The sequence below is a fragment of the Hyla sarda genome, chromosome 4 (genome assembly GCF_029499605.1).
Source record: "Hyla sarda isolate aHylSar1 chromosome 4, aHylSar1.hap1, whole genome shotgun sequence".
Classification (NCBI taxonomy): domain Eukaryota; kingdom Metazoa; phylum Chordata; class Amphibia; order Anura; family Hylidae; genus Hyla; species Hyla sarda.
In genome coordinates, this window is record NC_079192.1 from 295,740,044 (window position 1) to 295,757,841 (window position 17,798).

General features: G+C 41.1%; 1 protein-coding gene across 2 annotated transcripts in view; it reads right to left on the bottom strand.

The window, feature by feature from the left end:
- Positions 1-17,798, bottom strand: part of CHPT1 (choline phosphotransferase 1) — a 55,746-nt gene that overhangs the window by 9,214 nt on the left and 28,734 nt on the right. For both annotated transcript variants that reach the window (XM_056574564.1, XM_056574565.1), the window contains exons 5-7: positions 5,009-5,140; positions 3,322-3,480; positions 2,844-2,969 (exon numbers count right to left, since the gene is read on the bottom strand). In XM_056574564.1, coding sequence (XP_056430539.1) covers positions 2,844-2,969; positions 3,322-3,480; positions 5,009-5,140 — 417 coding nt within the window. The remainder of the gene's footprint in view (positions 1-2,843; positions 2,970-3,321; positions 3,481-5,008; positions 5,141-17,798) is intronic.

Consider the following 17,798-nt stretch of genomic DNA (forward strand, 5'->3'; position numbering starts at 1 on the left):
CAAAATGTAACTCCAAGTCAATCACACTTCTGTGAAATCACACTGTCCACTCAGGAAGCAACACTGATTGACAATGAATTTTACATGCTGTTGTGCAAATGGAACAGACAACAGGTGGAAATTATAGGCAATTAGCAAGACATCCCAATAAAGGAGTGGTTCTGCAGGTGGTGACCACAGACCACTTCTCAGTTCCTATGCTCCCTGGCTGATGTTTTGGTCTCTTTTGAATGCTGGCGGTGCTTTTACTCTAATGGTAGCATGAGTCGAAGTCTACAACCCACACAAGTGGCTCAGGTAGTGCAGCTCATCCAGGATCAATGAGAGTTGTGGCAAGAAGGTTTGCTGTGTCTGTCAGCGTAGCGTGCAGACATGAGGGTGGTATGAGGGCCTCCATGAGGGCCTGATGTCCACAGGTGGGGATTGTGCTTACAGCCCAACACTGTGCAGGATGTTTGGCACTTGCCAGAGACCACCAAGATTGACAAATTCGCCACTGGCGCCCTGTACTCTTCAAAGATAAAAAAAAAAACAGGTTCACACTGAGCACATGTGACAGGCATGACAGAGTCTGGAGACGCCGTGGAGAATGTTCTGCTGCCTGTAACATTATCCAGCATGACTGGTTTGGCAAATGGGTCAGTGGTGTGGGGTGGCATTTCTTTGGGGGGCCGCACAGCCCTCCAAGTGCTTGCCAGAGGTAGCCTGACTGTCATTAGGTACCGAGAGGAGATCCTCAGTCCCCTTGTGAGACCATATGCTTGTGCGGTTAGCCCTGGGTTCCTCCTAATGCAAGACAATGCTAGACCTCATGTGGCTGGAGTGTGTCAGCAGTTCCTGCAAGAGGAAGGCATTGATGCTATGGACTGGCCCGCCCGTTCCCCAGACCTGAATCCGATTGGGCACATCTGGGAAATCATGTCTTGCTCCATCATCAATGCCACGTTGCACCACAGACTGTCCAGGAGTTGGCAGATGCTTTAGTCCAGGTCTGGGAGGACATCCCTCAGAAGACCATCTGCCACCTCATCAGGAGCATGCCCAGGCATTGTAGGGAAGTCATACGGGCACGTGGAGGCCACACACACACTACTGAGCCTTATTTTGACTTGATTTAACCCCTTAAGGACTCAGCATTTTTCAGTTTTTGCATTTTCGTTTTTTCCTCCTTACCTTTTAAAAATCCTAACCCTTTCAATTTTCCACCTAAAAATCCATATGATGGCTTCTTTTTTACGCCACCAATTCTACTTTGCAGTGACAGTCATTTTACCCAAAAATCCAAGGTGAAACTGAAAAAAAATCATTGTGTGACAAAATTGAAGAAAAAATTCCATTTTGTAACGTTTGGGGGCTTCCGTTTCTACGCAGTGCATTTTTCGGTAAAAATGACACCTAATCTTTATTCTGTAGGTCCATACGTTTAAAATGATACCCTACTTATATAGGTTTGATTTTGTCGTACTTCTGGAAACAATTATAACTTCATGCAGAAAAATTTGTACGTTTGTCCTCTTCTGACCCCTATAAAAAAAAAAAAATTCCCGTGTACGGGGCAGTTTGAGGGCTTATTTTTTGCGCCGTGATCTGACGTTTTTATTGGTAGCATTTGTTTTGATCTGACTTTTTGATCGCTTTTTAATTCATTTTTTAATGGTATAAAAAGAGACCAAAAATACGCTATTTTGGAAATTGGATTTTTTTTTTTTTTTACGTGTACGCCATTGAACATGCAGTTTAATTAATTATATATTTTTATAGTTTGGACATTTACACACGTGGCGATACCACAGGTGTTTATTTTTATTTACACAGGGAGGGTGATTCAAACTTTTATTAGGGAAGGAGTTAAATCACATATATTAACACTTTTTCTTCCTTTTTTTTTTTTTTTTTTTTGCAGTGTTATAGCTCCCATAGGGACCTATAACACTGCACACACTGATCTTTTACACTGATCACTGGCATGTATTAACATGCCATTGATTAGTGTTATCGACGCCTGACTGCTCCTGCCTGGATCTCAGGCACGTAGTAGTCATTCGCCCATTGGACACCGAGGAGGCAGGTAGGGATCCTCCTGGTGTCCTGTAAGCTGTTCAGGACACCGCAATTTAATCGCGGCAGTCCCTAACAGCCCGACTGAGCTGCCGGGATACTTACAGTTTCACTTCAGAAGCGGCGGTCAACTTTGATCGGCGCGTCTGAAGGGTTAATACAGGGCATCACCGTGATCAGTGATGTCCTGTATTAGCCGCCGGTCCCGGCTGTTGAAGGCTGCCGGGACCGACCAAATATATTGCGGGAGCCGGCGCAGGACGTAAATATATGTCCTGCGTCGTTAAGGACATTACATCAAAGTTGGATCAGCCTGTAGTGTGGTTTTCCCCTTTGATTTTGAGTGTGACTCCATATCCAGACCTCCATGGGTTGATAAATTTGATTTCCATTGATCATTTTTGTGTGATTTTGTTGTCAGCACATTAGACTATGTAAAGACGAAAGTATTTCATACGATTATTTCATTCACTAAGAACTGTTATCTTAGTGTTCCCTTTATTTTTTTGAGCAGTGTATTTCAGCCTAAGGGCACAAATCAAACCAGGATAAGGGACCGCTACCACCCTCATTATTCTTTACAGATTATTTAAATATAACGTGTGTGGTTTATAAAATTATTTTTCTATATTATGCTGCATCAGCCGAAACACACAGTACAAGGACGTAATTTCAAACTTATTACCATCCTATATAACAGGTCTGAGGATAGCGATATGGGGGGCTTAAATCCCCCCAAAATGCTCCCTTTAATAACAAATAGTTATTACTGAGTAATTACTTACGAGTGCCAACCATAAAACAATATATTCATCGATGAAACTGTTGAAGTATTGATCGAGAAATAGAAGACCTGGTCCAATAAATGCAGAATCCTGAAGATACAGTTCACTTTTGGTCATATGAGCCAACTGAAAGAAGTTATTGTAGAGTGCAATTACATAAAATGGCATATTTTACACACATTTACATACTTAATAAAAAGGAATTCCTCCTTCCACATATAGCAGAATAGTAATATAACAAAGACTTTTCTGAAAACAATGATGCAAACTGTAGTGGTCAGTAGACAAGGACAAACAACACTGATACTATTTTAAGCCTAAAACACTGCACCTTTATACAAGTTATACAGGTTTATTATATTTACAAACAAATAAGTCTTGTGTAAAAAATAACCTATCCTACCACAATGTTAAGTGATATACGCTTTACAGTTGTCCCACAAATATATTAATTCAGAAATGAAGGATACAAACTTACCACAAGCTTAATAGTAATTTTAGCACTCACAAATCCAAAGGTTAAGGTGTAAAGACAGGGATGTCTGTAGAATATGTTTGTTGTTGACTTTTTATAAATCATAAGTCCCAAGATGAGGACTAATCCAATATGAAGACCTGGAGATAATACACTAGTTCCCTGTGAAAAAGCAGAAATTAGCTATTTTCAAACATTTGTCGACAGATGTGAAAGCAACCACACAAGAGTTGTTGTTGAATTTGTTACCTGGCCCTGTCCAACCCTCTTGGGGCTCGTTCACATTTAACATCTTTCCCCATTAATTCATGCCCATTGGCAAATCCGTTCAAGCCTTTTGCAAACTGCTTGCAAACGGCTGTAAATAGATCTTTACAGTACTTTGTCAGCCGTTTGCACTCGTTTGGTTTCTATTCCGTTATTATTAGCAGAGAAAAGTTGCATGTAGTATTTTTTTCTGTCAAAAATAACATATTAAAAACAGATATGAAATTTAACATTGAAGTCTATAGCAGACGGATGAGCCTTTAATGTCATCCGTTTGCATTCAGTTTTTTCAATCCATCTTTAATCCGTCATTTATTCTGGGAAATGCTCAAAAGAGGTGTAAGCAACGAGGAAGTAGCCAAACAAAAATAAAGACAGACAATAAAGAATACAAACAGATTAAAAACTGATTCAACAGGATGCCACTTAATGGCATCCCTTTGCATTAGTTTGTTAGTATGGTCCATTTAGCAGCAATGATGTGAGAATAGCGGGACGGCCATGTGAACCTAGCCTTAGACCACAGAAGAATCCCCAAGATCCAGCCTCCAGCAGAAGTATTCCGTGTTGCCCATTAATTGTTTGGCTAAAATGAGACAAGCTGTCCCACATTTACTGTCTCATTCTTAGACTATACAAAGAAATAAAAGAAGACCTATATCAGGATGGGAGACTGATATTGGGACACCAGGGAAGCAGTAAGAGGTAAACCCTTGATTAAAGAAATCAGAAAATGTATGGGAGACATGGAAGGACAGAGGCATACAATTCTCCTTCAGTTACTCCAGTTCTGCCAGCATGTTGGTGGGTACCCAAAAAGTCTGACCCAGGTTAGAGACTTTAAAGGTATTGCTACCACATAGTAAACACTTGTATGTAAACAAAGCCACTGTGAATGCGATGTAAGAAATAAAAGCTAAAATAATAGATTTTATAGTACAATTCTGACATTTCACATACTAGTGATCTTAAGTGACCTAAAGGTGGCCATACATTTTTTTATACATAGCTACTTAAAGTTTATGTGTTGTCTATGGGGAAGGGTAATCTACAGCCAGAAAGCTCTGGCTCCAGCTTATCCCTCCCAGTACAATAGGGTCATATACCGTAGTAAGTTGTCTACAGCTGCCGAAGGTGGTGGGTGTGGCTGAATTTAGCATAGGATGTATGGGCACCTTTAAATTTCCGAAATATTAATAAGTATGGCTAAGGTTTATGTGAAGTTGTCACTTCAGCTGTATATAGATCAAGTCAGCTTTTTTACTTATCTGTGTGGGCAAAATAACAGCAGCCACAGGGATACTAATGATTCTTATTCTAATCTTATCCTATATATTTAATGTCAATAATACAGTACACATTTACATTAAATCAATGAACAACATGGCACACATAACATCAAATAAATGTAAGCATTACTTACTGCTACAGTGGATCCATTTTTGCCTACTCCACCAGTGAAAATGACTCGAAAATAGTTGCTACAGGAGTAAATAGTTCCTGACACAATCCCGATAAGCGCAATGACTTTCAGTGGCAATCCAGTCATAGGAATCTTAAAAGAAAAACATACAATGGTCAATGGCCAATTTTATATGCAGCCTTTAGCAGTATTTTTGGCAACATGTTTTTATTTTATTTTTATTTATTTTTTGGGGGGGGGGGGGGTGAGGGGAAATGCGCTAAAATGTAGTAATTGACATAAGTTGAAACCCTATAGTAAAATATTAGAATGTCTACATACACAGCATTTTTGTTTATGGCTTTTTTAGGGTTAGTAGCATTGTTTAGGAAGCAGCATGCTCAAGGTGTGGTGTTTGAATGTATAGAATTCTTGAATGGTAATGTATCACCTAGATTTTGTATAAGTGATTAGAGCCAGATACTAAAAGATGTAAAAAAATTTTTAATCTGTCTCTATTTTTTATTGTCATTTTTTTAAATTTTATTTTCAGTACATGCCTGGGCTGTATTTAACAGCGTTTAGAGAGATTCTTTACATCAAGGCCTATGGACATAGGCAACAAAAGTCTGAAGTGATCCCATTTACATAAATGGGAAAGGTGTGTGGGCATGCTCTATGACCTTTGCATTATTATTAACATTAAAAACTTGATCTAAATAATAGGACATTTTCTGATGACACATTCCCTTTAATATAGCTTTAAAAATACCATTAAAAATCATATAAAAATTACAATTTGATCTCAAAATTTTCATAGAGCTCATGGTTCCACTGCACAGCACCTCTGGGATCTGAGTTGGTCTCAATTATATAAAGGTATAACACCACTACAGCCACTGATTGGGCTGAGCGGGCAACTAAATGTGCCAGAAAGGGAGTGCAGAAGGTAAGCATAGGTTATTTAAAAAAAATTTTTTGTCTCAAATAGATATGTCTTTTTGTTATCTAAATGAGGCTTAAAGGGGTACTCCATTGAAAAACATTTTTTTTAAATCAACTGATGCCAGAAAGTTAAAACAGATTTGTAAATTGCTTCTATGTAAAAATCTTAATCCTTCCAGTACTTATCAGCTGCTCTATGTTCCAGAGGAAATTCTTTTCTTTTTGAATTTCTTTTCTGTCTGACCACAGTGCTCTCTGCTGACACCTCTGTCCATGTAAGGAACTGTCCAGAGTAGAAGCAAATCCCCATGGCAAACGTCTCCTGCTCTGGACAGGTCCTGACATGGACAGAGGTGTTAGGAGAAAGCACTGTGGTCAGACAGAAAGGAAATTTTAAAATAAAATAAATTCCTGTTGAGCATAAAGCAGCTGATAAGTACTGGAGGGATTAATATTTTTAAATAGAAGTAATTTACAAATCTGTTTAACTTTCTGGCACCAGTTGCTTTATAAAAGAAAAAAAAAAAAGTTTTCCAGCTGAGTACCTAGGGGGCATTTCCATGTCAAGAGTCTAGGTTAGTCCAGCCAATGTCCTATTTATCTAGTGGCTGTCAGACAAACATGGTTGGTGGATGCAAAAGGGATTTGTGGAAGTGATAAAAAGGTGATGGAGTAGACTTACTCGAGCTCAAACTGTGCTGGGGAACATTCCCTGAGCTTTTAGTCTAATTTTCAAATTAACATAAAGGCTTGTATTTGCTGTAAAGAATCATGGAGATAAAAATAAAGGTATGCCCAGAAACATGATGACTAGCCCTATTATTATATCCCAATTTTCCTGCTGACCGTTTTAGTAAAAAAAAAATATATGTATATATTTTTTTTATATTATATACATATAGTAAATTTGAGTAGCCGTATTAGTCCAGTGATGCAGATGAAAATCATAAAATGTTGCAGTATCTTGTAATACCTTTTTTATTGGACTAACAGCATTTTGTAGAGACAGGCTTTCGGGATTCCTCCCTTTATCAAGTCCCTTGGGACTTGATAAAGGGAGGAATCCCGAAAGCTTGTCTCTACAAAATGCTGTTAGTCCAATAAAAAAGGTATTACAAGATACTGCAACATTTTATGATTTGCATCTATATATATGTTGTATGGGTAACTACAATCAAAGTCCAAAATTATCAATGGCATGCTGGGGTTTTAGTTTCTTAATGGCTAAAGAGACACAGCTTAGATCCCACTAATCACAGATTTCTCTTACATCTGAATATTGTGTTTTGTCATTGGATGTGATGGAATTTTAAAGCATATCAATAAAAGACAAGTTTTACGAATCAGAGCTGTAAATGCCATTTTTCTGTTGCATGTATGGAGGATTGTAAGTCTGCACCTTGTGCAGGTGAGCTGTTTTATACTGTTACTTTTTTTTGTTCACACTCCCTTAAAACATTGCGATACTTAAAGATGTTATCCAGAACTTTATAACTGATGGCCTGTCCTTAGGATACACCATCACTATTACATTGGTGGGAGCCAACTTTTGGCACCCCATTGATCAGCTGTCTGATGGGCACTTTGGCGAGCGCGGTCGCGGTCCACAAGCCAGAGAAAGCGCCTTCTGGCGCAAAACTAGACGCTTGCTCCAGTACTCCTCCACGTCTTATGCCTGCTATCTCCAGGAACATGTCCTTGAAATAAAAACCTTTTTTTCTTTTCAACTACAGACGGTGAGTGCAATTTGTCTACATTCTATTTCCACAAATTACGTACTGCACCTTTGCATATAATCTGCACCCCCAGGTATTGCATTTGATGTAAAGTGTCTCCCTTGGAATTCGGCTGGGAATTCATCAAGTACTATTGTTGTTCAATAATCTGACTACTTTATGTTGGCATCATAAGGTTGACATGTTTTTACTTTTTGAAGACATTAGAGGGCTTCAAAGTATAACAGCAATTTTCCAAATTTTTACGTAAAATTCAAAAGCTGAATTCTGAATTGAAGTCTCCAGCTTGGGGGCAAACCTACAGCTGTTGCAAAACTACAACTCCCAGCATGCACAGACTATGCCTGCTAAGAGTTTTAGTTTTGCCACAGCTGGAGACACACTGGTGGGGAAACACAGTCTGTTATCTAACTCCCAGCATGAGTTAGTCTGTTACCTAACTCCCTGCATGCACAGACAGCTGAAGGGCATGCTGGGTGTTGTAGTTATGAAACAGTTGGAGGCACATTTTTTCTATGAAAAAGTGTGCCTCCAGCTGTTGCATAACTACAACTCCCAGCATGCGCGGACAGTGAATGGGAATGATGGGAGTTGTAGTTATGCAACAGCTGGAGGCCCACTTTTTCATAGAAAAGTATGCTAAGACAGCCTAAGAGTTGTAGTTGTGCTTCCAGCTATTGCATAACTACAACTCCCAGCATACCCTTTGACTGTGTATACTGGGAGCTGTACTTATGCAGCAGCAGGAGGCACACAGCACTCATCTCCAGCTACTGCCTTGCTGCGCCGATCCCGTACTGCCACTGAAGAGAGGTACCCCCTCCGGCTAAGGTCACTGACGGGCACCTGCTTTTGCCCTCTGGACTAAGAGCAGAGCGGATACCATCAGTGACACCACCCAGCAGGAGCCCTGGTTGGTCGGCTGCTCCCGGACGACCAATCAGGGCGATCGTGAGGTGGCACCAGTGCCACCTCACTCCTGCTGGGCAAGGGTAATTGATGCTGTCTTGGACAGCACCAATCACCCTTATTTTTTGGGTCACCGGAGACCCAATTGGCCCGGAAAAGCCGTGATTCGCTGGTCAGAATTGATGGCCGGCAAAGGGGAGGGGGGTCTCAGGACCCCCCTAGGCGATGTGCTGGGATGCCTGCTGATAGATATCAGCAGTCATCCCGTTCCGATCACCACCCGCACAGCATAAAAAATGACTCAGGTCTCGGGTTTTCCCAGGTTGCAGTGCGTCGAGACATGACCTCACTTGTCAGTTCAAAGGGAGCCAGTCCAGCTTCAATGGGTGGAGTGACTACTTGATGGGAGGGAGATACTTTTGCAACAGCTGTATGCCCCTTGATTAGAAAACACTGGTCTTTTGTATGAATGCAGCTCATTTGTGCTGCAATGGGTGAGGTGGCTGATGTTTGGGAGGGAGGAATGTAACTTCACACTTACAAGCATGGAACTATGGGATGTGTAGTTTAAGAGACCGAACTCCATCAGGAAATACCCATTTCACAAAAAGATAGGCTGGCGGGTATGTACTAAAATTACCTTATGGTGGATAACACCTTTGTGGTCTATTCACACATACAGTATTCTGCGCAGATTTGATGCACAGCCTTTTCTGCTGCAGATTTCAATGTAAACAGAATGATTGAACACAGCTTGAAATCCTGCGCATCAAATCTGCGCAAAATACTGTACGTGTGAATAGACCCTTAAGGTAGTTTTTTCTGAACATCAGTTTTTTACTCTAAATATGGAGTTTTTAAAACTTGTTGGAAACTGATTGCATATTTTAAGTGTGCCTAAATTAAAGAAGTACTCCGCCCCTGAACATCTTATCCCCTATCCAAAGAATACAAGATAAGATGTCTAATCGCAGGGGGTTCAGCGATTGTGTGATGTCACCACTACAGCCGCCCAAACTTGGCGTACTGAACATGTTCAGAATGCCAGGGTGCTGGCCTGGAGATTGCAGAGGGGTCCCAGCGGCCAGAACCCTATGATGAGACATCGTATCTCCTATCCTTTGTATAGGGAATAAGATGTCTAGAGGCGGTGTTCCCCTTTAAGCAAGGCCAAGAGTTTATTTAAACTTGCCATCGCATCTGGAAATATGAGGATCCTTGCCCATCTCTTCAGAGCTATTACTCTCTGTGTATCTTAAAAGCAGGTGCCAACCACATCTGGAATGCTGGTCTGCACATAGAGCTGTTTAGTGACACAACAGGCAGACACGCCGGAACCCCTTACAGTAGTCAGAAGCGGGCCAACTTTTACAAAAAATAGGGATCCCAGAAGTTGGGCTTATTCACCGCCCTACTAGATGGAACTGTAAGCAGTTTAAAACATTAATATATGGTGGAATGAACCACTGTGATCAAATAAGCGCCAATGATCATTTATTACTGAGAGCACTGACTCAAGCTCAAAGTGACATACCTGAGGAAATTATGAACTATATCTACTTTGTCCTTTGTGTTGCTGAAATTATATATATACGCACACACACACTGCAAGTTACCATCCACAAATTTTATGAACAAAAATCACTATAGAATACATATGATCCATGAACTATTACTACAACTTCAATTAGTAATTGTAAATAACTGTGAGCCAACTGACTATTTCATTTACGAATCAATCAAGACCTTTAATGCACTTCTAACCATATATGCATATTTGAATCCATCCTAAATTTTATCAAATTTTATTTATTCATTTTTATGATTATTCTCATTTGAACCGTATATATTTTGGAGTATTTATGTTAGTATTAGTATACAGTTTATTACTGCACAATTACACAACAACTACACATAGGTCAACAATATAATCATGGTGCCCTTTATAAAGAAATGAAGGAACCTATTACTCAGGGTGTCAACACACACAGTGGCCCTCATTTACTATTGCAAACCAGACATGTTTTGTCGGGATGTGCGCCAGATTTTGTCGCATTGCGCCAGAAATTCTGTCTGCACCAGATTTTGCGCCAGAATTGAAAAAACCCCGACTAACTCTCCATTTTGCAAAGAAAACCCGAAAAGGGGGCGTGGCCACAGGGAAAATGTGGCATGGTCTCAGAAAAGGGATGTGTTCCCGACATTTTCATAAAAACCCAACATATTTACTAAGGTTTCCACATAAAATGTGGTGGATTTGAGCTGAGGAAAATTCTACAGATCAGAGCATGTGTAAAAAAAAAGCAAAGTGTAGGGAAAGTGGAAAATGTAGGGGAAACCTTAGTAAATACCATGGAAAATAAATTGTAGGGAATTAAAACCCACAAAGAAACCTACACTCCACTCTTTGGAGTGTGTGTGGAAAAAAGATTCCTTCTACATATATAAAAAAATCAGGTAATTCGTCATAGTAATAAAAAGGTCCAAAATGAAAGGCACAGATACACATATGCATTAGATGTCAATTAGTGTCCATTCTGAGATAGGAACAGCTGTTCTCTTTAGTATTGCGGTCACCACAGCCATAACACAGGTAAACCCATATAATCAGCACCTATAAGAGGCATATACTGTATTAACACTAACACCAGACTGTAGAACTGGACTTTGCACATGCACTGCCACATGAAATTTTTTTTTACACCGAAATGTTTTCCCTAAATTCAAAATGCTATGCTAGCGCTGTAAATTTATTTATTGCTAGGGCTGGTGAAAAAAACCAACAAAAACACCACAAAAACATACCAACCCCACATAGCTGCAGCTCCCCTTTTGCAGCTCTTTCCAGTTCTCATTGCTCTTCTCTTTTGCCTGCTTCTACAGCAGGAACTGTAGCATGGGGAAACCAGGGGTAGGTAAGTATAAAAAAAATTTCTCATCAGCCCCAGGAATAAAATTTTTTATAGTATCAGAATACCCATTTACCTCTTCCTATGTGCAACTATTTGTGAGCTGTGTAAGCTTCTTTCACACTGCCAATAGCACACGGCAGTGTGGTGGCCGTCGGGGGAGCCCGATGAAATAGCGGTAGAAAAATTACTACTTGCACCGTTTTTTTCTTCTGCTATTCTTGTTAAAAAATAATGGCTCCCAGCGACCCCCCATAATAGTAAATGGGAGCCGCCGGGGCCCGTTGTTGCCTGTTGCTCCCCATCACGAGAACGGCCGTTAAAGTCACAAAAAATAAATAAGAGACTTTTAACAGCCGCTCTCGACAGGGAGCAATGGCAGTGTGTAAGGGGCCTTAGAAATATAACATGTATATGATTCAGTCATAAGTTTTTTTTTAACAATATAAGTTTTTCTCAATATATTTTGTATACATGGAAGCATGCAATGTTCGTGTAAAATGGACCTTTTGTTATCAACATAATTACCTGGGAATCCTTTGGTCTTTAGAAAATCTTCAAATGGCAGCAGAAAGTGAAAAGAAAAGAATTGAGTACCTTAAGAGAGGTCTTTCTGAGGCAAACCTTAGAGGTTTCAGAACCAAGATGCTGTGTCATAAGCCAGCTTTCTCAAACAGTTACAAATAAAAATAAAGTTTAGCCACTAGACTATTGTTTTCAGTGTTCCCTGCAAAGGTGCTACAGAACAAAATAGGCAAAGGTAATATTAAATTTGCTAAGGAGCTAGACTCGAGTAGTCAAGGTTTTTTAGGATACACTGACACAGAAGTATAAAATACAGGGGGTACTTTAAAACATGCTGCTGGTTTCCTAAAAAAAAACAACTATATTTATTCATTGGCTTCTGGTTTTCTAAAAATATCTTCAATATGTAGGTATAGACTTAACACTTAGATCTAGGGTGTCCAACATGTGGCCCACCGAACATAAAGGTGTGGCCCACCAGAGATCTTCAGCTGTAACTGCACACAGGGGCTTAACAAGGAAATGTAAAATCTATTTCCATGTGTTCCTTAAAGGGGTACTCTGCCCCTAGACATCTAATCCCCTATCCAAAGGATAGGGGATAAGATGTCTCATCATGGGGGTCCTTACTCTGGAACATCAAACCCCCCCCCCCCCGCAATCTCTGTGCAGCACTCGACGATCATTTAGAACGCTGGGTGCAGGTGGCAGGGTTGTGATATCATGGCCACACTCCTAGTGATGTCACAACCCTGCCACCTGCACCCAGCGTTCTAAATGATCGTCGAGTGCTGCACAGAGATTGCACCCCCTCAATGTAAGCCTATAAACTCCCATAGACTTACATTGAGGGGGTGTGGCCATGACGTCACAACCCCGCCACCCGCACCCAGCGTTCTGAAGAAAATGTTCCGAACGCTGGGGAAGCGGAGTACCCCTTTAATATCTCAACAGTACTCGTTGCCTATTTGGACAAATGGATAGGACTTTATTAATGGGCAAAAAGATAAGAGGGACTTGTTTATTAATCACCAAAAGGATTTATGTATGTTATCACTTTCATAACTTACTGTAGTTCTCCCTTCTGTATAGATGTAAATCCACAGTTACAATGGTCTCTAGATACAATAGCTCACCATATCCCCATACTGTTGGGATCTGTTATAACCACAATGTTTTTTATCGGTGTCTAATTTTTATGTAGGAATCTCACTTCCCAGCTTGACATATTTCTGTCTGCTGTCAGTTACAGCTAAACAGCCACACAGCTATCTGACAGCACAGATAGACAAGCAAGCCTTTAAAGGGGTATTCCAGGATTTTTTTTATTTGACTATGCTACAGAGGCTGTAAAGTTAGTGTAGTTCATAATATAGTGTCTGTACCTGTGTGAGACGGTTTTCTCGCAATTCTTCTGTGATTTTTCACTCCAATATTTATTTTTACCAGCATATAAATTGACTTTTGTCTGGTTTTTCCCAGCTTGCAATGCGGCCGAGACCTGACTCACTAGTCAGCTGATGACAGGGAGCCTGTCTGCTTCATTGGGTGGAGGGATCGCTTGGTGGGAGAGAGATCAATCTGCAACTAATGCAACAGCTGTAGGCACCCTGATTGGAAAACCACTGGTCTTTTGAATGGATGCAGCTCATTTATGTTTCAATGGGGGGGGTGGCTGATATGTGGGAGGGAGGAAAATGGAATTCTGGGATTTGTAGTAAAAAAAGTCAAACAGGAAATACCAGTTCACAAACAGCTAGCCACAGTGTTAAGGTAATCTCACAACATAGCCATTTAGCACCAAGACAAGCGCAGATCCTTCCTAAGCATGTCCATCACTGTCTGCCAGGTATGTACTAAAATTACCTTATGGTGGATAACCACTTTAAGACACACACAGTCAAACATAGGCTGCGTCAGAGACTGAACAGTATGCTAAATAAGGATGAGCACAGCCATAAGTAAACTAATGAACATCGGGTGCCATGACTGCAAAAATAAGAGCTATATAAACCATAAAGAGAAAAACAAGCAGTCATGAAATATCACAAAATAATACATAAAAAAGTTTTATTATGCACAGAAAAACATGGACACTTAAAAACATTTAAAAATAGAAAATACAGGGGGAGGCAGTGGCGTAGCTATAGAGGCCGCAAGGGTCGCAATTGCGACCGGGCCCCATTAACTAAGCTGCAGCAGAAGGTCCCGGGCCCACCGCTGCAAGTCGCTCAGCCTCCGGCTCTCATCGATCGAATAAGAAAAAAAAAAATCTGAGGGGACTACCTGATGGATACGTTTCATGAAGAAAAATGTATCACCTATCCGAAGGAAGGTAGTTTTAGATCATGAAGGGTCCGAGCGCTCGGGTCCCCCGATCTCCTGTTTGGAGCCCTAATTCTCCAGCACAGGGGCGTGTCACGACCCCCGCCTGAAGTGGAGGCCTCCACACCCTCTCTATAAAGCTCTATGGGAGAGCCGTCCATTGCCGAACGACTATCCCATAAATTCGGGCGAGGGTCGTAACATACCCCTGTGCTGGAGAACCGGGGCTCCAAACAGGAGATTGGGGGGGGGGGGGCAGCACTCGGACCCTCCATGATCTAAAACTTCCTTCTTGTATAGAGGGGGTTGAAGTTGGAACATTTTCCCTGGGGCCCATGTGATATTAGTTACACCCCTGGCTGCAAGACTGTAAAGTTTTTGCTGCTGGCCTGGTTGGCGTGCGGGGCACAGCATCAAGCAACAAAACAGAATAGAAGCCTGACAAATGAAATGCCAGGCTTCCCTCACAGGCTGCAGTGCTTAGAACCGGTGTAGTGAAAGCCTGGTATTTGATTTACCAGGCTTCTGTCATGTATTTTACGGCTGCGCCCTTTGACCTGTGGGGCTGGTATGGAGTTTTTTCCAGGGCTGTTTTTATCCCCAGTCCGGCCCTGCCCATAGGGGGCAGGCTGTATCTTTATGGCGGTGTGAAATCCAGTGACCCTGCAGCGCCCCCTTTGGAGTACATTGTGATCTTTGACCCGGAGAAGAATGTGGCAGAGAGCATCTCGGGGGGCCCAAGTGTGTTCGGGCGCAGTCACCACGAGGTGGTGGTGCTCTGTGCATGATCGGGGGGATGGGATGGCTCCCGCAGGTTATTATATTCAGGGGGTACAGTGGTTGGCAATATATTAAGGGGGTACAGTGGTTGGCAGTATTATATTCAGGGTTACAGCATTTTGCAGTATTATATTCAGGGGTACAGTATTTGGCAGTATTATATTCAGGGGACACAGTATTTGGCAGTATTATATTCCAGGGGTACAGTAGTTGGCAGTATTATATTCCAGGGGTACAGTAGTTGGCAGTATTATATTCCAGGGGTACAGTGGTTGGCAGTATTCTATTCCGGGGGTATGGTATTTGGCAGGATTATATTCAGGGGGTACGGTATTTGGCAGTATTATATTCAGGGGGTATGGTGTTTGGCAGTATTATATTCAGGGGTACAGTAGTTGGTGGTATATTCAGGGGTACAGTACTTGGTAGTATTATATTCAGGGGTACAGTAGTTGGCAGTATTATATTCAGGGGTACAGTAGTTGGCAGTATTCAGGGGGTATGGTATTTGGCAGTATTATATTCAGGGGGTATGGTGTTTGGCAGTATTATATTCAGGGGTACAGTAGTTGGTAGTATATTCAGGGGTACAGTACTTGGTAGTATTATATTCAGGGGTACAGTAGTTGGCAGTATTATATTCAGGGGTAGAGTAGTTGGCAGTATTATATTCAGGGGTACAGTAGTTGGCAGCATTATATTCAGGGGTACAGTACTTGGTAGTATTATATTCAGGGGGTACAGTGGTTGGCAGTATTTAATTCAGGGGGGACCAGTATTTGGCAGTATTATATTCAGGGGGTATGGTGTGTAGCGATAATATATTAAGAGGGTGCAGTGGTTGGCAGGGTTATATTCAGGGAGTACAGTATTTGGCAGTATTACATTCAGGGGATACAGTGTGTGGCCGTATTATATTCAGGGGGTACAGTATTAAGCAGAATAATAATGATTATTGTCTTTATACAGAGGAGGAGGATCTGCTATCAAAGTGAGGAACTAATGATGTCTTGGCATCAGACTCTGTAGAGAAGATGTCCTGGTATCTGGACCAGATGAAGAGGAAAAGAAAAGACAACAGAGAAAATGTCACTCAGGTCACTGATATCATTGTGTATTCTCCTGACTGCCCCATCTCTGTCTTAGTCACTTGTAAAATCTGTAGTTATGATGGGCGACGCTGTACTCCAATCTGTGGCTCTCCAGCTGTTGCAAAACTACAACTCCCATAATTCCTGAGGCTCTTCAGACATGATGGGAGTTGCAGCTTTCCAACATCTGGAGAGCCATTTGAAACAAGGGGATTGGTGGGGATCCCATCAGTCAGACCCACACCATAAAAATGGGCTTCTTATTTTAAAATGACCAGGCCTATTTTTGGTCCCAGCCGGCCCTGCTTGTTAGTCACTGTGTATTCTCCTGACTGTGTCCCATCAGTGCTGTAGTCACTGATATCTTTGTGTGGCAGAGTAAGGGGTCGTCCAGGATTGGGGAGGCAGGTCGTCGGTGAAGGGGGGGGGGGTGGTCGGGCTGATGGGCTGTGGTTTCTGACTACTGAGTGGAGGCATATGTATCTTAGGCCTACTACCTCCCTCACCCCTGTGGAGATATAATGACAGCTGAGGGTTCCTGAATAACAGAAACAAGTTACCCTGATGCAAATTAGATGAACCTAAATATAATACGGGAATTTATGTACCAATGTATGGGTCAAACTCCTCAGGAAGCCACCTGGTGAATGCATGGACCCTCGGTTCCCCTGCGGCAGACCGAGTGGTGTCCTCTTTCCAGTACTTAAATTTTTTTTTCTCCCTGATGTTGTATTAGGGTCTTTTTATTGGTTGTCATTATCTTGTCAATCAGTTAATCATATGGTTGTTTTTTTTTTCAGCTATCGAGACTTGTGCATAGTTTATGTAATTACCGTATTTGCTAAGCACCCTTTTAATTACATATGTAGTGTTTGACCCATACATTGGTACATATATTTTGTTTGTTTTTGGTAACTACATTTATATGGTAGGAACCCTCAGCTGTCATTATATGTCCGCAGGGGCATGATATACATATGCTTCCACTCTGTATTTACTATTTTTAAATGTCTGTGTTTTTTCTGTGCAGAATATTATTACTTTTTATTTTTTGTAATCTATTTGGTGAGTGATATTTCATTACTGCTTTTCTCTTTATGGTTTACAGAGACAGGACAGTTACTTCAGCTGAGGCCTCAGATGTTAGCAGTGTCTCTACGTTAGCAGTGTCTCTAGAGGGTACTACTATATGGGGCACCTAATACTATATGGAGCAGTATGGGGACCTAAATATTATATGAAGGCCTACTACTATATAGGGGTATGAAGGCCTAGGTACTATACTGGGACAGCATGAAGGCCTAAGTATTATACTAGGGGCAGTATGAAGCCTACTACTATCTGGGAGCACATAGGGGGGGCCTAACTACTTTACACGGGCACTAATTTCTATATTAAATTTTTCACTCCTGATATATATATATATATATATATATATATATATATATATAAATATAGCAAACATTTATTGAGCAAATAAGGTGTTTTAGCTGTGCAATGCATGTTAATTTGATAAGGCAAAAACAGTCAAATTGTTTTCAGATTAGATTCAAACAACATACCTTACATTGGTAAAAGACCTTATTTTTCA